This window comes from Salarias fasciatus, chromosome 18, assembly GCF_902148845.1.
Source record: "Salarias fasciatus chromosome 18, fSalaFa1.1, whole genome shotgun sequence".
In the NCBI taxonomy this organism is placed as follows: Eukaryota; Metazoa; Chordata; class Actinopteri; order Blenniiformes; family Blenniidae; genus Salarias; species Salarias fasciatus.
Window position 1 is genome coordinate 28,915,144 of NC_043762.1, and position 17,310 is coordinate 28,932,453.

The following is a 17,310-nucleotide window of genomic DNA, read 5'->3' on the forward strand; positions in this document are numbered from 1 at the left end:
CGGCCTCAACAGTTTCCTACGGCGTCTCGGCCTTCGTCACTTCTATAATTTAAAGTGGGGTGAAGACTAATGACATGCTCAGCTCTCCGTCACTGCCAGTGCCAGAGCAGGAGGTGAAAACTTCCCTCCGCTGCTTCCATTTCTGCACCACTCACATCGAGTCTCGAACACTTTGTATGATAGCTTGTCAAACGCTTCGTCCGTCCTCACTCTGCCAGTGCAGACAGGAATACACAAAGGAGGACAACAAGGACAACAACCTTTCATCTGTGTATATGATGACACAGCAAAAACTGCAAGTTACATTTGTGATTCCCGAGATGATGCACGGCTCTGTAAACAAGTCCTCGGGGACGGCGCTCCAAACAAAACCAGATGGGCAACAAACAATTCACAAAAGAACACATTCTCCAGGAGAAACTGCAACATGGGGGTTTCATCTGCTGAAAGCATACAGAAAACAGCTGGTACTGGTCTCCTCGAGGCACTGTCGTCCCTGTCCACTGTTCTTTAGAAAGCTAAGTGGCAGAATGAGAATATAAGTCATGAGTCGCACGAAGCGCGAAGCCTCAATGACACACACATCCTTCAGTATTTTGCAGCTCATTGACCTTTCGCTTAATGACATGCTGATGGCACAATTTGGAGACTAAAATAAGTACAACAGCTCCGGAGACTTTTTCATGTAAATACTTATTTTGTTGATATGTTATTTAAAAAAAAAAAAAAAATTGCAAATACATGGCAAGGTTCAATTGTCAGGAGTCCAGACAAAAAAAAACATAAAACTTTTTTCAATTCTGTGACAGATGTGGTGTAATACTTCTGTTTTGAAAGTGAAATAATGTAATGATTTAATTAAATGGATTACTCGGTTCAATTTCATTTGTATGACACCTTTTGATTAAGTGTGTCTGAGTTTTTATTGTGATTTCCTGAAAGATTTATCATTGGAGCCACTATAGACACCTTGCAAGTCTTTCTTGGGATTAAATAGTTGAGCAAAAACAAAGAATAACAGTTTATATAAGAAAAGCAGACTGTTTAAATTGAAAAGAAATAACCTAAAACATCTTGTGTTCTGTTCCAGGGTCCAACTTGTTTCACTTGTGCCTTGAGCCTGTTGAGCAATGTTTCACAGATCCATAGCATCTTTCTCAACCTGTTGATGAATGCAGATTGTTGTTTTTGCTGTCAGCATGCAAACATTGTATGGCAACATCGCCACCTCCTGGTTGATTCATAAAGGATCATAAAAAAATAAAAGGATTCACAAAAGGACCGCTTGTGTAACTGCAAAACTACACAAGAACAGAAAAATAGCAACCAAAAACAGTTTCATAATCTAAACTAGTAATAATAACAGTCACCCGTTCAAACACACAGCTCGTCCACAAAGCTGCAAAAGATTGTTTTGCAAGGTTTTATTCCCATCTAAAAATTATATAATCAGTGCAGAAGCGTTCTGTCTTGGCTTTCAAAAATCAGTTATACATAATCAGGAAAGAGTCGCAGCATCAAGAAGCTGCCGGCCTCTTCGCTAAATGTTCAGAGAGAAAGAAAATACTCCTCAAAGGCGATCAATTATATTTCTTGGCATTCAGATTTTCAAAGACAACAGCTGTGTGTGTTTTCGGTACCAAGTCACACCGGTGAGAATCAGGGGGTCTCGTGTGAGTGTTCTCCCACAAACCCCGCCCCTTTGGAAAGCTCTCTGCTACAAAACCAGCGCTCCTGGAGGAGACTGCGCCATCGCCCGTTACGTTAGCTCAGAAGCTAAAAGAAAGCTAGCTCGCGGCTCAGGGGGGCAAATCGCTCGTGCTCTAAAAGGACGACCTAAGTAACTATTTGACCGATTTTATCCAAACCAAGCCATTTTGCTCGTAAAGGTCGTGGTGAGTATTTTGTTACCAGACATTTTTCATTTTTCCTTCCTTTTTCTTTTGTTTTTGGATTTTTTCTACGCCTTTTTTTTCCTCTATTTTGCGAGCGGACGTAATGTGCTGGCTAGCAGAGGTAGCTAGCTCATCCCCCCTTCAATAAAGCACACACGCTGGTTTAGAAACACGACGCTTTGGATGCATTCTAGCGACAGTTTTACATTTTTGCAAGTGTGCCTAGCTTGATTTTTTTGTAGTGTTTATTGTGAAGATTTTTCTTTGATGGGACTGAATTGTTTTTGGCTCGCCGGCCAGCTAATGTTAGCACTAGCTAACAGCGTTGATGTGATAGCCGCAGCGTCATCCTCATCCCTGGTTGGTTGCAGAATATCGACTGCCAATTTATGAGAATTTTGCAGGCTTTGTTTTTCTTTTTGCGAGGAAAAGAGGGACTTGTCTGATTTTGGTGTATTTTTCATGCTTTTCAATGTGGTGGTTGGCTAACATTTCGCCATGCTAGCCGGCTTTGAGCTCCCGAGGCTGGCGCAGGGCCTGTATATCAAACTGAGGCCAGCAGGTGGCGCTGTCGGCGTGTGTTGTGGATGGTTTAGGTAATTTTTTTTCTTTCTTTTTTGTGATAATCCGTAGACTTCATTTTTCTGGCCTGGACAGTTGGTATTTTTTTCGTGGATTAGATTTTCTTCGTGATTTTTCTCGACCTCCAGTTATGCTTTTTTCTTTTTTTTTCCTCTGATTTTGGGATTTTGGAAGCTTTGGACTGTCTGCGGTTTCATGTTGCATAACGTTACTGAACACACTTCTGATTAAACGTTTCACATGAAAGAGTATTATGACTGTTTATGTGAATCAGATCACCCCCTATGTATTCACTACTGGCCCACACACACGTGACACCCCACAACAATGGAGGGAAGAATGATCCTAATTACTGTAAAACACAGTCAAGGGCAGCATTGCAAAATGTAACTTTTCAGTATTGTTTCCTCGTGCAACACGTCCTCACTCTGTAACTTCATTATCTGATGAACTTCACATACATTTTTCTTTGTAGGATGACAGATTTTTATAAAGATGGAATTAGTCCTTCCCGCAGACCTGCCCCTAATTATTTTCCTTCACAGTGAAAGTGACACAATTCATCATTTAGTAAGCATTTAACATAAATTAAAACGGAGTCCAACAAAATGCAATCAAACACATTTCACTGGATTCCTTCGAGATTATTTATATAAGTATGTAAACCTCTCACACGTTTTGATTCGTGATACCCTTACCCCTGGTGTTGTTTGACAAATTCACTGCTCTGTCCCTGTTTTTTTTTTTAAAATGCTGATGGTTCAAATTTTGCGGATTTTTAAGGTTATTAGAAATACTTGCTTCATATCACTACACAACCAAATCCATTGTCGATAGGTTTTACTGCCCATTCTGTAAAGTAAAGGTAAAATGTTTTATTTAGACTGATTGCAGCACCACACACACAACACAGTGCCCCCTCTAAACTTATTTACTCACTTTTTACTTACTTACTCTGCTCATGTAGGCATGAACAAATGGTCCCATGAACCAGTCTGCCATGAAAGGCATTTTAGTTTAAGAGCTTATAAATCAAATGTAAGACTGAAGATATGAGTCTTTGAAGGAAACTGCTAAAATGTTATTTCACACACACTGAACATGTGAACCGGTTGAGCAAACCCAGGCTAAATTCTTGTCAATGAGTACAAGGTTTCTGTCATTGTAGCCATTCTGTCACTGCGCACAGTTTATAATTAACGGCTCCACATTTCTTCCACATGCACAGAGGCCTAGTTGTAGTCTTGGAGATCCCCACGGCTCCTTGTTGTTTACTGGAGCTGTGTGGCGAATGTTTGCTGCACACATTCCCACCAGGTAAGACTTGGTACAAGATAACCCTGCTCAGTTTGACTGAGGTGTGTTTTCTGTCACCTCAGTATAAATCGAGAGGGGCGAAGGTGAAGGTCGACACACCAGCCCAAACTGAACTGAGCCCAGCCCACAGTGTCAAACCTCAGACAGACGACTGCCCTGCACACAGACGCTATGGAGTGAGTGATGAATGTTAAACCCCATCAGACAGCCGGGGGGGTTCTGTCGATTCCACTGATGTTTTCATGTTTATTTCTCCTGTACAAAGTCGCACTGCAGGCTCTGGGCTTCACAGCGTGGAGGTTTCTTAGATCAGTGTTGCTGTGCTCCACAGCTATTTGCTGCTCTTCACCTGCAGCATCCTGTGAGACAAAGCCATCCACTCTTATATGCATTCAATAGATCTCATGAAGCAAAGAATCAACAAACAAATCGTCTTTATTCAAAAAAACATGAAACGTGAGCCTGGGGAACCTCTGGTATGCACTGTTAGAACCCTCACTGAAACCTTTGTTTCACATGACTGTAACAGGAAGCTGTCACTTCACTGAATATGTTGGTTTTCTTTTCCTGAGGCTTCAGGTTTCTGTAAGATTAAACGTAATCTCACCTGGTTTGATGGTGAAAGAGCAGCACTGCATTCAGTTTGACACTTGGACTAATCTCTGCCCGCACCTTCAGATCGACTCCGGCTCTTAATGCTGGCTGACGGATGTTTGTTGAAGGAGTGGGGCCTTTCAGATAAAACATAACGATGTTGAGAAATGTTTTTAAGTGGCCCTTTATGTTCAGAGTTCAGCTTCAGAGAAAAATCGGACTCTTAACTCACTCAAAAAACTCTGTGGGTTTAATGTTTGTATTTCACCGGGTTTTGAAATAAGATGATTGAGCATTAGTTCGGTATCAGCCCTGCCGAGTTTACGATCCTAGTGCATCTGATCTTGGTGGACTTCAGGCGTCTGTCATTAAGTGTTTGTTTTTTAAGTTTTATTCATTTGACTGGAGTACTTTTCAGCCTGGAAGGAAGTTATTCAAACCAAGTCAGATGTTGGGAACAGTTGGACTTGTGTCTTTTATGTGTGAATTTCTGTTCCCGGGATGTTTTCCTAGACAGACTTCCAGGCATCGGCAGCAGGAGCAGGTCACACGTGGCGAGGGTTTCCGATGCTGCCACTAAACCTGGGAACTGTATCTGTGTGTGTGTGTGTGTGTGTGTGTTTGTGTGTCTGTGTGTCTTCGCCAGTCGTTCGCCCTCCACCTCCAGCCTGATGGCCAGCAGCAACGTCACCAACAAGACCGACCCGCGCTCCCTCAACTCGCGGGTCTTCATCGGGAACCTCAACACCCTGCTGGTCACCAAGGCCGACGTCGAGGCCATCTTCTCCAAGTACGGCAAAATCGTGGGCTGCTCCGTCCACAAGGGCTACGCCTTCGTCCAGTACGCCAACGAGAGGAACGCCCGCTCCGCCGTGGCCGGGGAGGACGGCAGGATGATCGTCGGACAGGTGCTCGGTGAGTACGCCAAAACCTTTAATCCAAGCGAAGTTCACTTGTATTTCCTCCTTTTTTTATGGTATTATAAAACTGGCGTCTGTTTTTTGGTCCTCAGACATCAACCTGGCTGGTGAACCGAAACCACACAGGTCAAAAACCACCAAGCGCTCGGCTGGAGACATGTACAGGTCAGTCAGCTGCTGTTTCCACTGTCTGCAAACACGATAAGCTGCTGTGTGGCCGCTCAGGAATGCAACCAGGAAAAGAACAGCGAGGAGAAATCAGCTGGCACACAACAGAGCTGGAAAAACACTGTCATGCCGTCAGATTTTCTGACTTCGGTTCTTGTTTTTGGGTTTTTAGTAGCAGTTCCTCTTTCGACCTGGACTATGATTTCCAGAGAGATTATTACGACAGGTGAGAACTCATCCGTCCCCCGGCCCGTTCGCACCAGGACGGCGTCTCCTCAATGACCCGTCATTCTTAAATTAGGGGGTAGAGATGGGTTTCATTCACTGTGTTCTCTCCGTCCGGTACCAGAATGTACTCGTACCCGTCCCGCGTCCCCGCCCCCCCTCCCCCCCTGTCGCGGGCCGTCATCCCGTCCAAGCGGCCCCGGGTCAGCCTGAGCGGAGGAAGCAGCCGGCGAACCAAGAGCAGCTTCTCCTCCTCGTCCAAGAGCAGCCAGAGGACTTCGTCCCGGACCAGTGAGTTCAGTCGCCGTGGCGAGGTTTCCTGGTTTGCTTCAGTCCTACCCATGTTTTCAACATCTGAATGAACAGAAGTGATGTAGGGGTTTTTTTAACAAGCTCAGAACTCACCCATCTATAAAATGTTTAACGGAGCCGTAACGGCCAGAGGAATTCCTGCTGTCCACATAAAGTACCATCAGCTGGAGATAGTGTCTGTCTGGGTTTGGTCTGCGCTGTGTTCACACTTTAATCTGACCACACCAGAGTGTTTACAGCCGTACCGCGGCCTTGTTAAGATGATTGTTTCCTGCTCCAGGCTGCAGGTGAACAAAAAGCTCGTGAAGTGAGGCTGTCACTTTACAATACGATCCATAACGACCAGAGTTCTTCAAACTGGCATGAATGGACCCAGCGAGCGGTTGGGCTGGAGCCGGGTCCGTTCTGAAAGCCCCTCTCTCTCCTCTCTGCAGTGAAGGCCGATGAGCTTCAGACCATCAAACGAGAACTGACCCAGATCAAAAGCAAAGTGGACGACCTGCTGGAGAGCCTGGAGCGCATGGAGAAGGACCACAGCAAGAAGTCGGGTACGAGGACTGCAGGGCTTCAATCCAATTCCCCAAAAGCGTCCCAGTTTTAATTTAAATGAAACTAAGCTCCACTGAAGCAAAAGTCTCTGCTGTTTAGCATTAATATGAAGTGCCATGATCTAACGGAACCGTGACGACTGTCGTTGTGGCCAGAAGTTAAGAGCTCGAAGACGGAGCCGGGAGAAGTGACCTCGCCTCCGCACTCCAGCAGCAAGAAGGACGACGGCCTGAAGAGGGACCGCGAGAACCAGGACATGAACGACTCGGAGGAGGAGGAGGAGGAAGAGGAGGAGGAGGGAGACCTGCTGGAGGAGGAAGAGGTGAGCGCCGTCTGTCTTTCTGTAGTTTTTTCCTCCGGCCAGCAGAGGGCGCTGCTGAGCACTACAGAGCGATAACTCCAGGAACACAAACCCTTCAGATTTGGTGTATCTCTGCTCCTGCAGGTGAAGAGTCAGGAGAGGGGGGAGGGGGAGGAGGAGGAGGAAGAGGAGGAGGGCGAGCACGTGGAAGGAGACGACGACGCCGACAGTGTCAACGGCGACGAAGACTCGTAGACGCCGATCTCAGCAACGCATGCAGCTTTCTTGCAGCTTCCTGTTGGGACTTGGACTCTTGTTTAACACTCATGTTGTAGATAGAAACGTAAACACACACACACACACACACACACACACACACAGAAGCATGGTGCACACACACGCTGTCCTCACGTCCTTCCTGAATCTGCTCTACTTGGTTTCTCTCTGCCAGTGTCACAGTAACATGAATATCTAGCAGTGGGGGGGGGGGGGCCTTGTGTTTTTAGCGGTCTGCGAGACGAGGCAGGGACGTGGACTGTCGTTCTCAGAGACGACGGCTCGACGGACGCGTCTCAACGCGAGGGCGGCGGCTCGGCTCCTCCAGACCATCGGTTTTAAGTTCAGTGCGTGTTTTTTCTCATCAGTGGGTTCGTTCGTCCGCGTGTGTCCGTTTTAATGTCAGTTTTTTATACACTTTCGTTCAACTGTAAAGGAATAAATTGCAATAAAATATAAAAATTAGACTTTTTTGTTTGTTTTTGTTGGGACAGTTCAGTCCTTTCTCTCTCCTCACAGAAGGCACTGTTACTCAGATTTACCGTAAAGATAAGATTCTCAAGTAGAGATTTTCTCCTTGTTTGTCCTCTGATGGGCTGATAACCTCTTCGCCTCCCTAAACCTTTAACAGGTGAGTCACATTCACACATGCAGGGAATTTTAATGCCAGAAAATATTTCACAGTTCCTCAAGCTGCAGGTTAGTGATTCTGATCTTTCTATTTAGCCGGATCTTATCAGGCTGAGCACACATGTCGAGTCAGTGGAAACTCTGCAGATTGAAGAGATTGAGTTGGTGAACCTCACGCCGGTCAGCCGTGAGTTAACGTTACATAAGAAGTTAAACACTGAGGGTCTTCACGCTTCGCCAAGGTCCTTTACGCTGCTCAGATTTCATGGTCACTGAGCTGCATGTCGACGGTGTTGAGATATCGCCGACATCTGCAGCTCAACAAGATAGTTTAATCCAAAAATCCTGATGTCGGGGAGTTTTACTGTTCTCTCCTGTGATCAGCCAGGTTCACTAAGCCTCTATAGGGGCAACTGACCACGTTTCTGCAATTATTCCTGCCTCGTTAATGTAGAAATATTAATTTTTAAACATGCATCCAAGCCATATTTAAGCTCCATTGAAAATAAGATTCAGCAGGTATAGTCATAGATGGGTATATTCTCAGAAGTCCAGCGACAAATCCAAGCCATTCACAGGTTTCTTATTTTAGATGTAAATCCTGGAGGTTTAAACAGAAATTACACTGAAAATGAAATCTGTATAATCTAAAAACAACCTTTTTTTGTTGTTTTGAAGCTTGCTCATTTTGGAAACCACTAAATTGCCTTTTAAAAAACAAATCACATGGAGCATGTTAAAACAATGTTATATTTTTTTCTCTTACACTTGCAGATTGTAATTTTGAAGCCTGTGTAAAGTTCTTACAATGAGAGCCATGGTGAAAATGAAAGAATAGTTGTATTTATTTGTGTCATCTGTTCAACAGAAAGCTCACACAGTCAGTACGACAACATTCAAATAAGAAATCACAGCGAACGCCACCGTGCGTTGGCCTAGCTTCTCGTCCGGGACGGCGGCCGCCGTCGGCTCGGTCTCCTTCAAACCGAATGTTTCAGTGTGCGTGTGAAACAGAGTCTTTGGCGTCTGGTGTGTGTGTGTGTGTGTGTGTGTGTGTGTCACGGTCCAAACGTGCCTTTTCCAACACACCAGCAGCTGATCAGGAGTGACAGACTGATAAAAAACAAAACAAATAGCTCATTGAAAACACTTCATAAATAGTTTTGACACTCAATTTTCCTCTGGATGTAAATCTTCATTGTGTCTCGGGTCGGGGTCGGGGTCGGGGTCGGGGTCGGGGTCTCTCAGACGGCCTTCAGGACGGACATCAGCAGGAGCAGCAGAGCTGCAGGAGAAGACATGGAGGACGTCTGTCAGAAACTTCCGTGGGATCAAAGAGAAAACAGCTGACCGGAGAGGAAGCCAGGCTACCGTGAGGGGCGAAGGCGCGGCCCGCCCCGGACGTCGTCATTTCGGTGGCCGGCGTCGGCGTGGTGGAGGCGCCGCTCGGGTTGGAGACGTCCACGGGACTGCTGGTGCGGTTGACCATCAGGGCCCCGACCTCAGCTGGGGAGGGGGATTCAGAGTCAGTGACTGATGGTAAAGAAGGACAGGACGGCGTCGGGACAGACGGGCTGGCTCCCGTCTTTCCACGTACTTCCGCTGGTGGTTCCGGTCCCGATGAGGATGGCGAAGGTGGTGGCGTCGGTGGTCCTGGTGCTGGTGGCGTTCACGCCGGGCACGGTGAACTCACACTGGATCAGGTCTCCGTCCACAGAGCTCCGGATGCCCGTCACTATCTGAGGGACAGGGAGACGAAAAGACATGAAAACCGTGATAGATTCTATCGTCTCCGTTTGATCGGTTCTCTGTTTTCGTCAGGAATCAAGGCGATGGAACGGGTCGAACTTTACCGTCTCCACTGCAGACAGCGTCGAGTCGGTGTTGTTTCTCAACATCGTGCGGAAGAAGAAGCTCCCGTTGTTCTGATTGTTCCGAGCACAGATGAAGATCAAGGCGGTGCCCTGAGAAAAGAAACAAAGCAAACAAAAAAATAAAGCTGTGCTGAGAAGCTGGAATTTCCAGATACTGCACCAGTCAGAAAATGAGTAAATACAGTAACAGTACAGTGGAGACAGGAGTGGAGTTTCCGGCCGGTCTCGTTGGGGCTGTTCACCTGCCGTGACCCTGCCATGCTCTGAAAATGTTTCCTTGTTTCACTGTAAACGACGGCTTTTGTGTGAAGTTCAGGTTCTCACAGCTCTGGCTTCGGGGAGGGTTTGCAGATGATTGCAACACATTTCAGATCTTCCAGTAATGCAAAACAATCCAAACTATTCATATGAAATGACAATAAGAGGATTTTATGACAGTGTTTTACAGCTGGAAACATCTGAATTAGCCACAGCATGTCTCAGACACCTGGTTTTAAAGCTGCTGTCTTCAAATAAAAGTAACGCCGGCCTGTCATTAAATGGAAAGGAACAATCATATGGCGCAGGGCTCGGCCGACCTTCAAGCTGAGCGACAATAAGGAAGATCTGAAACCGCATGAGAACAAATAAAGGAGTGCTCTCATTTGTCTTTTTTGTCCTCTAGTTACGGGAAACGTTTGAGGGCAGTGAACAGAAAGCGGTGATGATATTCTACAATCACAGCCGCTGTTTGCTCTGGCTGTTTAAAGACCGCTTTACTACCCCGATAAGGAACCTCCATGATGTTTGCTGAAGGTTTCTCCAGCGAGGATTAAACTTTAAAGAGCTGAAAAGGAGAAAACGTCCATTTGAGGTTTTAAGCTCAACTTGACCGTGCTCCAGTGTTCTGTTTGTTCCTCATTTGAGGAAGTAAACTGGTGACAGGCAGAAGATGAATATCGTGCCTCAGAAAAGCCCGACAGTGGAGCTCTGCCCGCCTCCCTGCTCAGAAACCGTCCTGCTGGCTGAACACCGTCACCTTTCATTGCAGCAGTTTTCTACTTCACTGTAATTTTCTTGGTCATTTTTGTTCTGTTTGTTGCTGTTCCTGTTTGCTCACCACTGTTCCTGGTTTTACTGTCCTGTAAAACACTCCGCCTGGACGCAGGACTCTTTAGAACCGAAACTGGCTCAGACTGAGAGCTGAACCCTGAAGTTTGGTCCCCCGATCCCTTCTGAGTGATGCTTTTAACTACAAATTACACTTAATTCTGTTTTTTATAGCTGACAGTTATAGAATATGTGTGATTTTTGTTCATTTCAAGGATTCTTAAAACATTTGATCATATATAAATTCCACATTAGGGTGTTTATAAGACTCGTCTGCGTGGAATAAAGTATAAGAAGTAAAATAAAATGAATAAACACATTTTAAACTGTACTTTAAATCAACTGATTTTGTTGATATGATTCCTGAAATGAATCATTTCTGACAAAAAGCAGATCCATGCAGCCATTTTACTTTTGTAATAAAAGTGATGCTGGGATCAGTTCAGGTCAGGTTTTACGTAAATCCTTCTGGATTGTTTGATTTGTGTTTTATTACCGTCATTCAGCCGCACGACACGTAGAAATGACCAAACACTGTGTCTGTGTGGAAAGTTTTGCAGTTTGATCCGGCCTCCTGCTGTGAGCCCAGCTCTGGGTGTGCAGAGGGGGATCATGGGTAGTGTCTGACCTGGGAGGCGTTGGCGGTCAGCCCCATGGCGATGTAGCCCGCGGACCGGCCGCTCAGCTCCACGGCCAGGTCGGTGCCGTTGGGCGCGGCGGGCGCGCTGGCGGTGACCGACGCGAAGAGGCAGGAGGAGTTCCCCGCCGGGTCGCAGGCCGCCGGCTCCTCCACACACACCTTGGTCGCCCCGCAGCCGTCGCGCGTGATGTTGACCTGGAGACGGGGGACGCAGCGGAGGCCCGGGTTTAACAGTCCGTTAGGCTCCTCTGCTGAGGCCGCCGCCCGGACCAACACCCACCTGAGTGCTGTTGTCGAAAGACAGATGGTCGGTTCCTCGCACGCCGGGCGCCAGGAGAGCCACGACCGCCGCCGCCAACACGATCAGTCCTCGCTGCATTCTGACCTCTGACCCCGGAGACAGCAAGAGGACAAGTCACAAATCACACACTTTCTGAGGCACTACTAAACACCCACGTCTGGATTTACAGGATCCCGTTATTTCTGCTTTCCCATTCATTCTTATTTAGGCAGTTGTTCTTTTTGTTCTCACTTGTTTCACTTTATCAATCAGCTGCAAACAAATCATTTTGATTTAAACTCTATAAATGCTTTTATTCTTTTCAGTATCTGGAATAAATCCGTGATAGCTGGTCTCTTGATTCTCGGGGTGGAATTACCTGCAGCTCAGCCAGTAATCGGTTAAAAAGGCGAAGTGTTTGTTCCTCTAAAGGTCGTTGAGTTTAATGAAGTCTGTTTCTAGGCGCTGTCATGAAGCTCTTCCTGATCACAAGTCAGTTCGTTGCATCAGGAAATTAAAAAAAGCCCTCAGATAGGGAGACCCATAAATCCTTCAGTCTTCAGTTCAAATCTGTTCTGCTGAGCCTACTTATCAGAGAAAACCCAACAGCAGTCTGCTCAGAGGCAGAAAACACCTCCTTTCTGTCAGGATAATAATATTTTATGAGTCAGTCGTTCAGCGTCAATTCATCACAACACAGATAATAAATCTGGTTCAATCACAAGAATACAGAGAATTAACTTAACAGAAAATACATCCACACATAAAGACATGTTCATAAATAATGAGAACCAGGTGATTCCGGCTCAGCCTCTGGATTACATGAATTCTTGAAGGAGTCAGATTAAAGTCAGATTTGGACTCACCTGATCCCTGAAGCTGTTTTCCTGGATGTTCTGGATGTTTCTCAGCGTCTGCGTCCGTCTGTCTGAGTCCCAGACATTTAAAGCAGCAGAGGTCAGCATGCAGGTGATGCAGGGGGGGAGGGGGCGGGGCTTCAGGAACACACCTGCGTCACACCTCGCTCCAAGCATGTTCTTCATCACGAAGAATGCTTTGCTTCATCATCATGTGCTGATTTTAAAAAGCGGCTCAGTTTCTGTCATTAGATGAGTCATGATCCCTTCTCACATGGTATTCTGAATTTCTCCACTTCAGAAGTTTGGCTGGATTCTTAAATTTTAAGCTGAAAACATTCACATTAAAAACCTTTACAAAAGCATTTTGAATGTTTAACTTGTTGGTGGATTTTTCCAATTTTTTGAATAAATATTTACATGTAAACTTCACTTCAGAGATAATAAAATTGTCGCTTTATCATATATTTTGTGCTTCATTCTACGTTGTTTGTTTTCAGATAAGCTCATAGATCCATTACAGGTCGTGAACACAGTGAGCAGAGTTTCTCTGGAACATTCTCACTTCGTCTTTGTTGTTATAAAACCTTCATGTTCGCTTGATTTGTCTTTGGCAAATAAAATAAACAATGTGGTTTGACGGCGACAGGAAGAAATCCCCGCCGTGCGTCTTTCTGTCAACTTATGGTCACATGCTGTGTGCTGAGCATTCCTTTCCGATCAGGTGTACCTGGCCTCTTTTTTTTTTCTTTGTCTTCAGTTTCCGAGCGAGAAGTTTCCTCTGAGTTTGCTGGAAACATGTGGAAGAAAATATTTGAGCACATGATCCCCTGTGGAGCAACGCAACATTAAAGCGCCACAAATTTTGCAGCATAAGGATCCCTGGAGTTTTGATGGGATTGCTGAGGTGAAGAGTGTGTGTTTCTCTCAGACAGTTCTTTGTTCTTTTGTTTTCTTTACTTTAAAACAGGGCAGGAACCTGCTTTGGCCTGCTTTTGGCTCGCTCCCCCATGAGACGCTCCGGGACGCATTCAGGTTCTTCCATGTCCCGGAGCGTATCAAGGCCGGTCAAGGCGTGAAAGTCAAAGTGGGTGGTTGAGGGTCCGCGATTGAACAGTGGGCTCCGACTAAGCTCAATAAGAGTGTTTATGGATGATGCGACTACATTAACAACTATGAAAGCATGCGCCAAACGGCTCCCGAACAAGCTCCAAGAAAACTTCCCACGGGCCAGGATGGAAATCAAACCCAGTAAATCTCGCGGCTCTCCAGTGTTTCAGCCTCAAGCGAGAAGCAATACCAACGGTGCAAGAGAAGCCCGTCAGAAGCCTTGGAAGGTGGTACAACGCTGAACTCAAAGACACTCAGCAAGTACAGGAGCTCAGGAGGGACATGGTCGAGGATTGAAGCAGACTGACAGCACTGCCCTGCCTGGAAACCTGAAGCTGTGGTGCTTTCAGTTCGGCTTACCGCTCCAACGTATGTGGCCAATTGCCCTGTATGAGGCGAGTCTTTCGCAGGCCAAACGGCTTGAGAGACTGGTGAACTCTCAGGTGAGGAAGTGGCCCGGGCTGCCGAGGTGCCCGAGCAGCACTGGGCTGTCTGGGAGGGGAGAACTGGTAGTGCCCGTTTCCAGTCTGCTCGAAGAATATAAGAGCGCTAAAACAAGACTGGAGATGATACTGACAGAATCTCGGGACCTGCTGGTAAGGGCAGTCGCACCGACTCTGGCCACAGGGAGAACATGGACTCCAGCTGCTGCAGTGGCAGAGACGCTGTGGACCACATCCAACAAGGCAGAGGGGGCTTTGGCCTGGGAGGATCAAGAACCACATGGCAAAAGGCTAACCCTGCAGAACGCCGACTCCTGCTGAGAGAGGAGGCGAGCCAGAGCCACTTCCCAGGGCCAGCAGGGCCAGCAGGGCCAGCAGGGCCAGCAGGGCCAGCAGGGCCAGCAGCAGGGCCAGCAGGGCCAGCAGCAGGGCCAGCAGGGCCAGCAGGGCCAGCAGGGCCTGCAGGGCCAGCAGGGCCAGCAGCAGGGCCAGCAGGGCCAGCAGCAGGGCCAGCAGGGCCAGCAGGGCCAGCAGGGCCAGCAGCAGGGCCAGCAGGGCCAGCAGGCCGCTGGACGGCACGGGATGATGCCGGAGAGGAGGAAGACCACCTGGACTGAGCCGTGGGGACTGGAGTCAGATGTGTTGAGCTTCATCATCAGAGCAACATAAGATGTCCTGTCTGCTCCCACCAGCTCACATCTCTGGACGGCCCAGATCCAGCCTGTCCTCTGGCTCAGTCCCAGCTTCACTCCAGCACATCTCGGTAGGGTGCCTGACCAGTCTGACTCGGCCGTCCTCTTCAGAGAGTCTGTTGTGATAAATGGCAGAAACACTCAGTGAAGTTGAGGTACACAGCGGAAGATGTGTCAGGGTCGACCTCAGTCTGTTCTCATGATGGAAAGCAGTCTCTGGCCAGACGTGTGCTGAAACTCAGGGATTGTAAGATCAAGTCCTTTTCACGAATCTGTTGAAACACATCAGAATCAACAAAATGAAAAATTAAAAGCACATTGCCTCACAAAACCAAGACAGAAAACAAACTTTAAATGCTTTTTTTTAATCTGTCTTAACCAAACTGACCCACTCATAGATATAACACCATCAGTAACTGTAAATATCACTGGAAGTTTCTCTATTCTATCCTTAAAAAAAGCGGTTTCCCCAGATCCCTCCATCCCTCCATCCCTCCATCCCTCCATCCCTCCATCCCTCCATCCATGGGATATAATGGTTGACCGGGATTCGTTGTGTTTGGGAAACAGTTTCCTCTGGTGACACTTATTTAAAGGTTAAGCTTAAAGAGAGAAACAGGAAGTTCTGCAAAAAACTGAAGAGGAGCAATTATCTAGCGAGGGAAGTATCATCAGCCTGTTTCCTGACGGAAGACCGGCCATCAAATAGAAACCACCATTGTTATTAGTGTCAGATTTATTTTAAAATACTAATGACAGTAAAATATTATGAGACGTGTGTGTGTGTGTGTGTGTGTGTGTGTGTGTGTGTGTGTGTGTGTGTGTGTGTGTGTGGCAGGTTTCAAACTGCTTTAGATGATATCGATCTGGCCTCAGGCAGTCTGCAGGGAAAACTGTCGCCTTTACCGTCACACGTGCACGCCGACGTGCACGCGCGTACTGTGAAAAGGCCAAACCCTGTGTGGTTTGAGAGGCTGAACAACCACGAAAAAAAAAAAAAAACACCTCACAAAGCACTGAAGCTTTTTCCTGAATGCAGCGTCGAGGCGCCGGACACGACGCGACACTGAAACTCTTTGAAAAACGCTGACCGTGATGACCTCTGACCCCAAACCCAGAGACAATAGAGCCACAGTGCTCCACCCTCTCAGTGAGTCACACAGGAGCGGAGCAGCTCTTCCTCATTCTCTCATCAGCGCTCCGACATCCAGCGTGTGACACCGATCTTCAGCCGCAGACGTGATGGAAAATATTTCCACGGTTTTATCTCCCCGAGGCGGTGTGAAATCACACCCGATGGAAACGGTACTTCAGCAGACAAGATCATTCATCTTATCCACGTGAAGAATCACTTCATTTATGAACACTTCTCTAGCAGCTGATTAAACCCGTCTGCCAAGGTGGATTATAACTGAAGAGTCCAGACCAGGGGTGTTCAACCTGCGGCTCGGGAGCCACATGGCCCTCTTCAGTCCCTCTGCAGCAGCTCCATGAAGCTTTGACAAGATGAAGCGTGAATGAGCACTTTAAGTTTTTTTTTTTTTCATAGCTACACACCACAGGACTCTTCAAAATGAGTTGTTTCTCTCGGTTCAAAAGGGATTCAAACAAAGGTTCAGTAAAGCTGGGAAAAAGTAGCTAAAACCACAAGAAGTGGGGAAAACAAGTGATGGAACGTCTTAAAAAACTGTGAAATGTCTAGAATTTCGAACATCAATCTGGTCGGGAAAAATCGTGAAAAACTGTTCAAAAGGAGGAAAAACGGTTGAAACAGCTAAAATTTAAAAATTGTCAAAAAAAAAGAAAAGAAAATAGGAGCAAAACTGTTAAATTCAGGTTAGAAAACAGGTTAAATCTAATAAAATGTTCACTATTCTGAACCCTAACTTCATAAAAGCATCATAACACATATTTTTTGCATGTGCATCAAAACTACATAATTTTCCTGAGCTGCATTCGCCTCATTTTAAAGGTTAAATGTTCTTTACGGCTCCAGAACAGCTGGACTGGCGGAAAGTCACTGAGACGGCTGTGTTGGTCACACAGGGTGCAGAACCCTGGTCCAGACTATAGAATCACTGAACAGCTGTGATCCGTGAGAGCGGAGCTGTGAGTGCATCAGGCCTGAAGGTCTGAGCTGCAGGACGCGGTGGAGTTTGCATGTTTAAAATGAAGGTAAACCGCACTTCAGACATCGATCTTGGATCTAAATGCTGGTGTGTAACCGTCAGGAGCTTCCATCAGTAAACTGAAGCCACACACTCTCACGGTGCAGTGTATTGTTGAGATGTGTACATTTCCCATGCTGCCTTTCTCCTGGCTGTACGTCATCGGCGCACGTCGTCTGGTTCCCAGAGCTTCAGGACATAAAGACCTGCAGTTCCACCGCCGGCGACTCGACACAAAGTGAATCAGGTCAGCTGGACTTGGTCTCATTCACCGGACCGGGCCGGCGGGTTTCCTGAGCTGTTGTGTAATCAGAAACATGACTAACAGTTTTGTTCTCCTGTGAAATGCCAGCGTCTCCAGAGTCAGGTTGCAAAAAAACAAGTATGT

The 17,310-nt window shown here is 46.7% G+C and overlaps 2 protein-coding genes across 5 annotated transcripts; one reads left to right on the plus strand and one right to left on the minus strand.

Moving 5' to 3' along the window:
- The first annotated feature begins 1,749 nt into the window (after nt 1–1,749).
- LOC115405506 (heterogeneous nuclear ribonucleoprotein C-like) lies at nt 1,750–7,606 on the plus strand. Of its 4 annotated transcripts, none has more exons than XM_030115103.1 (8): nt 1,750–3,970; nt 5,035–5,303; nt 5,401–5,473; nt 5,652–5,702; nt 5,826–5,992; nt 6,448–6,561; nt 6,718–6,884; nt 7,008–7,606. In XM_030115103.1, exons 1-8 carry the CDS (start codon nt 3,966–3,968, stop codon nt 7,116–7,118), a joined length of 957 nt encoding a protein of 318 aa, XP_029970963.1. In that variant the 5' UTR covers nt 1,750–3,965; the 3' UTR covers nt 7,119–7,606. The 4 variants fall into 4 exon arrangements, with proteins under 4 accessions (XP_029970963.1, XP_029970961.1, XP_029970964.1 ...); XM_030115101.1 differs by having other exon boundaries at nt 1,751–3,970; nt 5,649–5,702; XM_030115104.1 differs by having other exon boundaries at nt 1,752–3,970; nt 6,721–6,884.
- Nucleotides 7,607–8,590: 984 nt separating this feature from the next.
- On the minus strand, nt 8,591–12,667 carry LOC115405624 (putative ferric-chelate reductase 1). The gene is made up of 7 exons (XM_030115254.1): nt 12,519–12,667; nt 11,653–11,759; nt 11,361–11,567; nt 9,623–9,733; nt 9,367–9,508; nt 9,141–9,275; nt 8,591–9,054 (listed from the first exon to the last, which is right to left on the minus strand). The coding sequence occupies exons 2-7, from the start codon at nt 11,749–11,751 to the stop codon at nt 9,014–9,016; spliced, it is 735 nt and encodes a 244-aa protein (XP_029971114.1). The 5' UTR covers nt 11,752–11,759; nt 12,519–12,667; the 3' UTR covers nt 8,591–9,013.
- Nucleotides 12,668–17,310: the final 4,643 nt, after the last annotated feature.